Source organism: Cetorhinus maximus, chromosome 22 (assembly GCF_964194155.1).
Source record: "Cetorhinus maximus chromosome 22, sCetMax3.hap1.1, whole genome shotgun sequence".
In the NCBI taxonomy this organism is placed as follows: Eukaryota; Metazoa; Chordata; class Chondrichthyes; order Lamniformes; family Cetorhinidae; genus Cetorhinus; species Cetorhinus maximus.
This window is the reverse complement of record NC_135900.1, coordinates 106,619-118,105: the sequence shown is the minus strand read 5'-3', so window position 1 is coordinate 118,105 and position 11,487 is coordinate 106,619. Positions and strand designations below refer to the sequence as shown.

General features: G+C 50.9%; 1 protein-coding gene across 1 annotated transcript; it reads left to right on the top strand.

Annotated features, from left to right (window-relative positions):
• Positions 1-9,555: 9,555 nt before the first annotated feature.
• On the top strand, positions 9,556-10,158 carry LOC144696336 (pleckstrin homology-like domain family A member 1). The gene is made up of 2 exons (XM_078567551.1): positions 9,556-9,794; positions 9,879-10,158. The coding sequence occupies exons 1-2, from the start codon at positions 9,556-9,558 to the stop codon at positions 10,141-10,143; spliced, it is 504 nt and encodes a 167-aa protein (XP_078423677.1). The 3' UTR covers positions 10,144-10,158.
• The last annotated feature ends 1,329 nt before the right edge of the window (positions 10,159-11,487 follow it).

Genomic DNA, 11,487 nt, shown 5'->3' with positions numbered 1-11,487 from the left:
TTAAAAAGTGTGGGGGGGACCTTAAAAAGGAAATTAGGAAATCTAAGAGAGTGCATGAGAAAGCATTGGTGGGTAGAATAAAGGAAAACACACAGGGTTTTTAAAAATATATAAAGAGCAAGAGACTAACTAGGGAAAGAGTAGGTCCAATTAGGGACTATAGAGGTAATGTGTGTGTGGAGCCAGAAGACGTGGGTACAGTCCTCAGTGAATACTTTGCATCAGTCTTCACAATGGAAAAGGACGACGCAGATATAGACATCAGGTTGGAGGACTGTGAAATATTAGAGGAAATTAACATAGAGAGAGAGGAAGTACTAGTGGGTTTAGGGGCCTTAAAAGTGGATAAATCCACAGGCCCGGATGAGATGTATCCCAGGCTGTTGAGGGAGGCAAAGGAAGAGATATCAGGGGTCCTGGCAGTAATTTTCAAATCCTCTCTGGCCACAGGTGAGGTGCCAGGGGACTGGAGGACAGCTAACATTGTCCCATTATTAAAAAAGGGAGCAAGGGATAGACCAGGAAATTACAGGCCAGTCAATCTAACCTCGGTGGTGGGGAAGATACTAGAAAGAATTCTGAGGGACAGAATATATCTGCACTTGGAGAGACACAGATTAATCAGGGATAGTCAGCATGGATTTGTTAAGGGAAGGTCGTGTTTGACAAATTTAATTGAATTTTTTGAGGAGGTAACCAGGGGTGTTGATGAGGGTAATGCATTTGATGTGGTCTACATGGACTTTAGCAAGACTTTTGATAAGGTCCCTCATGGCAGACTGGTCAAGGAAGTAAGAGCCCATGGGATCCAAGGGAAAGTGGCACATTGGATCCAAAATTGGCTGAGAGGCAGGAAGCAGAGGGTGATGGTAGAGGGATGTTTCTGTGACTGGAAGTCTATTTCCAGTGGGGTTCCACAGGGCTCGGTGCTGGGGCCCTTGCTGTTTGTGGTGTACATAAATGATTTGGACTTAAATGTAGGGGGTATGATCAAGAAGTTCGTGGATGATACGAAAATTGGTAGGGTGGTAAATAGTGAGGAGGATAACCGTAAACTGCAGGAGGATATCAATGGACTGGTCAGGTGGGCAGAGCAGTGGCAAATGGAATTCAACCCAGAAAAGTGTGAGGTAATGCAATTGGGGAGGGCCAACAAGACAAGGGATTACACTATGAATGGTAGGACCCTGGAAAGCACTGAAGATCAGAGGGATCTTGGTGTGCACATCCATAGATCCCTGAAGGTAGCAGGGCAGGTAGATAAGGTGGTTAAGAAGGCATATGGGATACTTGCTTTTATTAGCTGAAGCATAGAATACAAGAGCAGGGAGGTTATGCTGGAACTGTATAAAACACTGGTTAGGCCACAACTGTGTATAAGATTGAGGGACATAAGTAGAGTGGATAGGAAGGCACTTTTTCCATCATTAGAGGGGTCAGTAACCAGGGGGCATAGATTTAAGGTAAGAGGTAGAAGGCTAAGAGGGGAGTTGAGGAGAAATTTTTTCACCCAGAGGGTGGTGGGAGTCTGGAACTCACTGCCTGAAAGGGTGGTTGAGTCAGAAACTCTCGTAACATTTAAGAAGTATTTAGATATTCACTTACATTGCTATAGCCTCTAGGGCTATGGGCCAAGCGCTGGAAAATGGGATTAGTGTAGTCAGATCTTTGTTGACCAGCATAGACACGATGGGCTGAATGGCCTCCTGTGCTGTAAATGTCCATGAGTCTATGATTCTATGAGTAATCATTCTGGTTCTAATTTCTGCTGCACTCTTCTGCTTATATTTTCTGCCCTTTCCTGTCACACTTTGATTACCATTCACCTCTTCACTACCCTGCACCTCTGCTCTCTCGTTTCTTTTTGATTTTTTAAACTCCCCCATTCAATTGAACCCTCCTCCCAACTAATTAGTTTAAAGTCCTATCTACAACCCTAGTTATACGATTTGCCAGGTTACTGGTCCCAGCATGGTTTAAATGAAGCCCGTTCCAATGGAACAGCTCTCTCCTACCCCAGTACTGGTGTCAGTGCCCCAGTGAATCAGAATCCATTCCTCCCACACCAATCGTTGAGCCTCGCACTTACCTCTCTAGTCTTATTTACCCTGCGCCAATTTGCAGGTAGTAATCCGGAGATTTTTACCTTTGTGGTTCTGCTTTTTAAGTTAGCCCCGAGCTGCTCGTAGTCCCTCAGCAGAACCTCTCTCCTAGTCTTACCCATGTCGTTAGTACCTACGTGGACCACGACAGCTGGATCCTTCCCCTCCCACTCCAAGTTCCTCTCCAGCCCAGAAGTGATGTCCTTAACCTTGGCACCAGGTAGGCAACACAGCCTTCGGACTCTCTGTCTTTGCTGCAGGGAACAGTATCTATTCCCCTAGCTATGCCATCCGCTATTACTACTACATTTCTCTTTTCTCCCCCCACTTGAATGGCACTGTGTACCACGGTGCTGTGGTCAGTTTGCTCATCCTCCCTGCAGCCTCGTCCACACCGGGAGCAAGAACCTCATACCTATTGGGCAAGGGCACTGGCTGAGGGTTAGGGCTATGGGGATCCAGACCTAACTGGATCCCCATACCTGCCTCACTTGCAGTCACACCCTCCTGTCCCTGACCATGGACCAAATTTGATGTAATTAATCTAAGGGGTGTAACTGCCTCCTGAAACAGTGTGTCCGGTTAACTCTCCACCGCCCTGATGTGTCGCAGAATCTGCAGCTCGGAATCCAGCTCATCAACTCTGAGCCCAAGTTCCTCGAACATCCAACACTTGCTGCAGATGTGGTCACCGTGGATCATACTGGCATCTACCAGGGGCCACATACTACAGCTGCAACACATCGCCTGCCCAGCCATCGCTAATCAATTTAATTAATTAACTTGGATGTTAAATATTTTAAAAGTGAATTTCTTAACTGTACTCTACAGCTGCAATAATGTCTCCTGATTTAAACCACTTGGTCAGTCAAAAGACATGGAAGAGACACCCACCAAACACCTACTTGTTTTCCTTTGACATCACATTTTGGCTCCAACAAGTAGAAACAAGTCCTCCTCTCGCACTCTCCTCTAGATGCTGCTGGCTGCCTATCCCAGGGTCCTCCTCTCACACTCTCCTCTAGGTGCTGCTGACTGCCTGTCCCAGGGTCCTCCTCTCACACTCTCCTCTAGGAGCTGCTGACTGCCTGTCCTAGGGTCCTCCTCTCACACTCCTCTAGGTGCTGCTGACTTTACAAAATGTATCACCAGGTGCATCAGTACAAACAATATTACAATCATTTACAGCCTTTCATTTTGATCTGTACAGCCCGAGGGGCTCTAAACAGTTCCCAGTCTCTCGGTGCGCTGTGGTAGAAAGGTCTTAGACAGCGACCCTTCCCCATTGCGCCTTTGCGGCAGCTGCCCCAAGCTTTAGTGCGTCCCTCAGCACGTAGTCCTGGACTTTGGATTGTGCCAGTCCGCAACAATCGGTCGGGGACAACTCTTTGCGCTGGAAGACCAACAAGTTTCGGGCAGACCAAAGCGCGTCTTTCACCGAGTTGATGATCCTCCAGCTGCAGTTGATGTTTGTCTCGGTGTGTGTCCCTGGGAACAGCCCGTAGAGCACAGAGTCCTGTGTCACAGAACTGCTCGGGATGAACCTCGACAGCAACCACTGCATCTCTCTCCAGACTTTCTTTGCAAAGGCACAATCCACAAGGAGGTGAACAACGGTCTCTTCCCCACCACAGCCACCTCGAGGGCAACGTGCAGAGGGGGTGAGCCTCCTGGCGTGTAGGAAGGATCTGACGGGGAGGGCCTTTCTCACCACCAGCCAAGCTACGTCTTGGTGCTTGTTGGAAAGTTCTGGCGATGAGGCATTCTGCCAAATGACTTTGACAGTCTGCTCGGGGAACCATCCCACAGGGTCCACCCTCTCCTTTTCCCTCAGGGCCTCTAGGACGTTACGTGCTGACCACTGCCTGATGGACTTGTGGTCAAAGGTGTTTTTCTGCATAAATTTTTCCACCAGGGACAGGTGGTACGGCACGGTCCAACTACTTGGAGCGTTCCGCGGCAGCGTGGCCAGACCCATCCTTCGCAACACCGGGGACAGGTAGAACCTCAGCACGTAGTGACACTTGGTGTTTGCGTACTGAGGGTCTACGCACCGCTTGATGCAGCCGCACACAAAGGTGGCCATCAGTATGAGGGCGATGTTGGGCACGTTTTTTCCCCCTTTATCTAGAGGCTTGTACATCGCGTCCCTGCGGACACGATCCATTTTCGACCTCCAGATAAAGCGGAAGATGGCTCGAGTGATCGCCGTCGCGCAGGAGTCTGGAATGGGCCAGACCTGCGCCACGTACAGCAACAGCGAGAGTACCTCACACCTGATGACCAGGTTCTTACCCGCAATGGAGAGGGAGCGTCGCTCCCACATGCCCAGTTTCCTTTTCACCATAGCCACTCGCTCCTTCCAGTTTCTAACGCATGCCCCGGTCCCTCCGAACGATATCCCCAGCACCTTCAGGCCGTCAGCCCTGACAGTGAAGGGGACAAAGGATCGGTCAGCCCAGTTCCCAAAGAACATGGCCTCGCTCTTCCCACGATTTACCTTGGCTCCCGAGGCCAGTTCGAACTGGTCGCAGATGTGCATCAGTCTGCGCACCGACAGCGGATCCGAGCAGAAGACGGCGACGTCGTCCATGTACAGGGAGGCTTTTACCTGAGTGCCTCCACTGCCTGGGATCGTCACTCCTCTTATGCCCGGATCCTTCCTGATGGACTCGGCAAAGGGTTCTATGCAACACACGAAAAGGACAGGCGAGAGAGGACAGCCCTGCCTGACTCCAGATTTAATCGGAAAGCTATCTGTTTCCCACCCATTGATTGAGACTGCGCTACTGATGTTAGTGTAGAGCAGTTGGATCCAATTTCGAATTCCCTCCCCAAACCCCATTTTGGAGAGCACATCCCCCATGTAGGTGTGCGATATTCTGTCAAAGGCCTTCTCCTGATCCAAGCTGATGAGGCAGGTATCCACACCCCTGTCCTGTACATAGGCAATCGTATCCCTGAGCAGCGCCAGGCTGTCAGAGATCTTCCTGCCTGGCACAGAGCAGGTCTGGTCAGGGTGAATCACCAATTCCAGAGCGGATTTGACCCGGTTGGCGATGACCTTGGACAGAATCTTATAGTCCACATTCAACAGTGAAATGGGTCGCCAATTTCTAATTTCCTCCCTTTCCCCCTTGTGCTTGTAGATGAGGGTGATGATGCCTTTCCTCATGGATTCTGACATACTACCGGCCAGGAGCATACTCTCGTACACTTCTAGCAGGTCTGGGCCGATCAAGTCCCACAGAGCCGAATACAACTCCGCCGGCAAGCCGTCGCTTCCGGGGGTTTTACTCTTCTCGAAGGACTCGAGGGCCTTAGTCAGTTCATCAGGAGTTAGCGGTTTGTCCAGGCTCTCCCGCGTACTGTGGTCTAAGACCTCCGTGATAGAGGACAGGAAGGACTGGGAGGCCGTGCTGTCCGTGGGCTTCACGTCATACAATCCGGCATAAAAGGATTTGCTGATCCTCAGAATGTCGGACCGTGATGACTTTACTGAGCCGTCTTCTTCCTTCAGGCTGCTGATCACAGAGCGCTCTCTGTGTACCTTTTGGAAGAAGAAACGTGAGCACGTCTCATCCTGCTCCACGGAGCGGACTCTGGAACGGAAGATGATCTTGGAGGCCTCCGAGGCAAAGTGCGAGGCTTGCTGGCCCTTCACCTCTTGGAGCTCCTCCTTGACATCGACCCCCATCGACTGCAGCCGGAGCAGATTCTGCATCTTTTTCTGGAGTCGGGACATTTCCCTCTGTTCCTTTCTAGCTTTCTGGGTGCCTTTGAGGATGAAAAATCTCTTGATGCTTCCCTTGATCGCTTCCCACCAGTGTGTCAGGTACTCAAAGAGGGGTTTCACGGTTCTCCAACCTTTGTAATCCCTCTTGAGCTCCTCAATGTTCTCTGGGGTCAGCAGTTGCACATTTAGCTTCCATGCCCCCCTGCCCACCCTCAGGTCCTTCTCCAAGTGGCAGTCCGCCAGTAGGAGGCAGTGGTCAGAGAAGAACACCGGCTTGACGTCGGTGGATCTGACTGTGAATGCACGGGACACAAACAGGAAGTCTATCCTGGAACGAATGGACCCGTCTGGCCGCGACCAGGTGTATCTACGCTGCGCTCCGTCTGCAGGGTTGCTGAAGACGTCGTGCAGCTTGGCATCCTTAACTGTTTCCATCAGGGATCTGGACGTAGCGTCCAATCTGCTGCCGGCCCTGCCGGATCGTCCAGCCGCATCGATGATGCAGTTGAAGTCACCGCCCAGAATGACCGGCCTGGAGGTCGCCAGCAGCAGTGGGAGCTGCTGAAAAACCTCCAGCCGCTCAGCCCCTTGTGCCGGGCCGTACACGTTAATTAACCGGAGTGGAGCGTTCTTGTACATTACGTCTGCTACCAGGAGTCGCCCGCCCACCACCTCCTTAACCTCGGAGACGGTGAAGTTGCCTCCCCGCAGCAGAATACCCAGGCCGGAGGAACGAGAGTCGTTTCCGCCCGACCAGATCGATGGCCCGTGGGACCACCATCGTGACCATTGCCTGTAGGAGCTGAGGTGCGGTATCGCACACTCCTGCAGAAACAACAGGTCAGCTTTGACCTTGGCTAGGTAGTCCAAGGTCGCAACGCATCGCGTAGTAGATTTAATGCTACGCACATTTATGGATACAATCTTTAAACCCATTTTAAAGCATTTATTCTCCTACCAAACCCACTGTCTCTGAGAGTCCCAGACCTTTAGTCTGCTCCTTCATACCCGTAGTGAGCTCAAATTCCTTCACTTTGGATGGGCTGAGGTAGATCTCCTTGGCCGTGTTCTGCTCCGGTGGCATCTGGAGGTTCACGTAGAGAGTGGGTTTTGAGATGACCTTTGCTGGAGAAGCTTCTCCAAAACTCACCCCCTCTGGGGTGTTGCTGTTCCCGGCTTCCTGGAGCTGGGGTGCGATGATTGCCTCACTGCTCCCAGATTCCAGGGGCTGTGGTGCACTGGCCTCCTCAGGTTGCAGGCAAAGTTGGGGTGCGCTGGTCTCCTTGTTGTCTCCAATTTTCTGGAGCTCGGGTGTCTCGTCCTCCAACGCCCTGGAGCTTTGCCGCCTCTTCTGTCGGTGCCGCCCTGGCACTTCATCATCCGAAGAGCTGCTGCCCTTGTCATCCGTGTCGGATGGGAGACGCCTCTTGCCGCTTCTCTGGGAAACGCCTTTGCTTCTTCTTCGCTCCCTCTTACTTTTCTTGTTCTTCACCGTCCGCCACTCCCCCTGCTGCTTTTCCACTGCTGCCTCCTCCTCCATTGATTCGCTGTCCTGAGGACTGGGAGGTTCAGGGGGTAGTGCTGTTGATTGGCTCTCTGTTGCCTCAATCTCTTGCTGACTGCCTGTCCCAGAGTCCTCCTCTCACACTCTCCTCTAGGTGCTGCTGACTGCCTGTCCCAGGGTCCTCCTCTCACACTCTCCTCTAGGTGCTGCTGACTGCCTGTCCCAGGGTCCTCCTCTCACACTCTCCTCTAGATGCTGCTGACTGCCTGTCCCAGGGTCCTCCTCTCACACTCTCCTCCAGGTGCTGCTGACTGCCTGTCCCAGGGTCCTCCTCTCGCACTCTCCTCTAGGTGCTGCTGGCTGCCTGTCCCAGGGTCTTCCTCTCGCTCTCTCCTCTAGGTGCTGCTGACTGCCTGTCCCAGGGTCCTCCTCTCACACTCTCTAGGTGCTGCTGACTGCCTGTCCCAGGGTCCTCCTCTCACACTCTCCTCTAGGTGCCACTGACTGCCTGTCTCAGGGTCCTCTCCTCACACTCTACCCTTAATGCTCTCCTTAATCAATGCCATCATCCCTCCCCCTTTTCTTCCTTTCCATCCAGGAATATTTAACACCCAGTCCTGCCCTTCTTTGAGCCAGGCCTCTGTTATCGTCAGAATATCATATTTCCACATGACAATCTGTGCCTGTAACTCCCCAATCTTATTTACCACACTCCGTGCATTCACATACATGCACATTAATCCTGATTTAGACTTTATTACTTTCTCCTGTATTCTGAACGCACCTAGTAATTTACTAACTCCTCTTAGTCTGCACTTATCTAATATGGAACTACTCCCTTCTCTTGCACTGCCTAATATTCGAACTTTATGCACCTTTACTACTTTGATATGCTGCTTCCTGTCTCCCTGTGAATTTAATTTAAACCCTCCCCAACCAAGCTTGTGAACCTCCCTGTGAGGATATTGGTCCCAGTCCTGTTGAGGTGCAAACTGTCCCTTTTGAATCGATGCCATTAGTCCAAGAACTGGCCCCAATGCCCCAAGAATCTGAAGCCCCCCTCCCCTCCTGCACCATGCTTCAACCACGCACTGACCCCCCCCCATCTTCCTGTTCCTACTCTGGCTAGCGTGTGCCACTGGGAGTAATCCCGAGATTACCATCCTCCAGCTCCTACTTTTTAACTTTCTCCCTAGCTCCTGAAGATCTGCCTGGAGGACTTTGACACCCGGCTTCCCTGTGTCACTGGCACCAAGGGCAGAGCACAACTTCCAGCTCTCACACTTTCCTCCTGTAGAATGTTCTGCACCCTCTTTGTCATCAATAAGGGCATAGATTATAAAAGCAAGAAAGTTATATTAAATTTGTATAAAACTCTGGTTTGGCCTCAGCTGGAGCGTTGTGTCCAATTCTGGCTGCCACATTTTATTTTGAATGTGAAGGCATTCGAGAGAGTGCGGTAAAGTTTCACAAGAATGGATCCAGGGGTGAGGAACTTCATCTATGTAGAAAGATTGGAGAAGTTGGACTGTTTTTGTTGATGAAATGGGACTGTTTTTGTTGATGAAAAGAAGGTTGAGAGGAGATTTGATAAAGGTTTTCAAAACCATGAGGGGTCTGGATGGAGTGGATAGGGAGAGACTGTTCCCATTGGTGGAAGCATCGAGAACCAGAAGACACAGATTGAAGGTATTTGGCAAAAGAAGCAATGGAGACATGAGGAAATATTTTTTCACACAGCGATTAGTTAGGGCCTGGAATGCACTTCCCGTGAGTGATGGAGGCAGATTCAATTGTGGCATTCAAGAGGGAATTATCAGTACCTGAAAAGGAAGAATGTGCAAGGTCCTGGGGAGAAGGTTTGGAAAACTGGATAAGTTGCTCTTTAAGGGAGGCAGCAGAGACAGGATGGGCCAAGTGGCCTGTGTGTAACTAGTCTGTAATTCCTTTTCAACTCCCACACATCCTTTTCAGTCCTGATTTACACACTGGCCCAGGGCACATTCCTTCTGCCGACACATGGTGGGAGCAGAGTGTCTGGGAAAATCTGGGAATGATTGGGAAGAGGAAGAGAGGAGCCGGCTGCAGGTTGCAGACTGACTGCAACCGCTGGGAAGCGAAGAGCGACACCAGGAGAAGAGGAAAAGGCAGGTTTCCCCCGGGGGGAAGATTGTTCCAAAGCCGAGGCTGGGATTTGGTGTGTTTGTGGTTCGATGGGGAGCGGAGAGGTGATGAAGGAGGGGGTGTTGGAGAAGAGGAGCGAGGGGCTGCTCCAGCTCTGGAAGAAGAAACATTGTGTCCTGACTGGGGAGGGTCTCCTCCTGCTCCGTCCCAAGCAATACCTGCAGCAGCCCGGGCACCAGGAGCCGCAGCCCGGGCACCGGGAGCCGCAGCCCGGGCACCGGGAGCCGCAGCCCGGGCACCGGGAGCCGCAGCCCGGGCACCGGGAGCCGCAGCCCGGGCACCGGGAGCCGCAGCCCGGGCACCGGGAGCCGCAGCCCGGGCACCGGGAGCCGCAGCCCGGGGCCAGGAGCAGTTGCAGCGGCGGCAAAGAGCTTCGCTTCGGGGACATGAAGACGGTGGACGGGGTGGAGAGGAAGGGCAAGTACATGTACTTCACGGTGGTGATGGCGGACAAGCGGGAGCTGGACTTTCGGTGCCCCCAGGACGCGGGCTGGAATGCCCTCATCACCCTGGGCATGGTGCAGTATCAGAACCGCAGGGCCATGGAAGCGGTTCACTCCAGCCGCCAGAAGCTGGCACAGAGGGGCATCGGCACCGGCATCCACAACCCAGCCTGAGGCTGGTGCTGGACCAAACCCCACCCTCCTCCTCACACCCTCCCCTCCGCCAGAGGTGAGATCAGCACTTGTGCTCCTTTTAAACAGAGTTCACTCTAACTCCAGGTTAATCCTTCCCCCGGTCTGTTAGTTATTGGGTAAAGACACAGCGATGACCAGCCTCACACATCCCTGTCCAGGGAGAGGAGAGTGAACAGGGTTGTTATTGTTTGCTGCCTCATCCTTACCTTTTCGACTGGAGCTTAATCCGCTAAAGTTTTGCAAATTTTGTGAAATAAATAGTTGGTTGTGACCAAGCACTTTATGGACTAGGAGCTGCTCTTTATCCGGAGATTAACCGGCTGGTGTACAGTGTAAATATTGCACCTCCTCAATGCAGCATTGCACATTGTGGTTAACCATGTGCAGGTCTGAAGTAGTTTTTCCAATTGAAAGCGCCCAGGGATTTCTGCTAACCGATTGCATCACAGAATTTAACATTCAGAAAATTGCAGACCAGGTTTCTAACCGAACAATCATTTATTTTCCAATCGAGAGCAATCTCAAATAAACACAATTGCAAGCAGTCATTGAGAAGCAGTAGTTTTGTCAAACTGTTTCTCAATGTATAACATTCTAAATTCAACCTTGCATTATTTTTTAAAAAATAAATGTTACTGTGTAAAGTATTTCCTCTAACTCCGGTACTAAAGTTATCGTTAGTCACCTGTAAAATCGGATGTGTCCTTTGTGAGGGAGTGTGGGAGTGGGCTCATATGTCTGTAAAACATTTGCACCTAATACCATTGATGTCCATCATCATTAAGGTGTCAAACACATTTACATTTTCTTAAATCACATTTAGAGAAAAAGCAGAATGGCTTCCAATTGACCTGAAGATCTCACAAGGGAGACAATGGGCTAGTGGTATTATCGCTGGATTAGTAACCCAGAAACCCAGGATAATGTTTGAGTGTGCTTGCACACAAACAGAGGAGTGAGCACATCCTGAGTGGGGCACAGCCAGATTGGGTTTTGGCAATTTGGTGCAAAGTGGGAATTCGGTGCATAGGGGACAAGGTGCTCTTTGCATTTTTTCCTTGCTATCCAACTTCTTAAATCTTCAGAGCGTAGGTCTTGCCCTGCTGCAGCAGTAGAGGCTACAAGGGAAAGGAATGACTGGTAAGTAGTGGGTAAAGTATTTACTATTTTAATCGCTTATAGTTTAAGGTTTCTTTGTGGTTTATAGTTTGTATATTCTTTAGTAACGAGGATCAGGAAAGGAGAGCCCTTGAGTAATTGATTTAAAAGGTTTAATTTAAAGGGATAAGTCATAGCAGGAGAGCTCAAAGCCGTGGTGTGCTC

What these genes read in the sequence shown, in the direction of transcription:
- LOC144696336 (XM_078567551.1), top strand. Translation starts at nt 9,556, where the DNA reads ATGGGGAGCGGAGAGGTGATGAAGGAGGGGGTGTTGGAGAAGAGGAGC. An exon ending in CAGCCCGGGCACCGGGAGCC is followed by an intron (nt 9,795 to 9,878) that starts GCAGCCCGGGCA and finishes GGCCAGGAGCAG; the next exon opens with TTGCAGCGGCGGCAAAGAGC.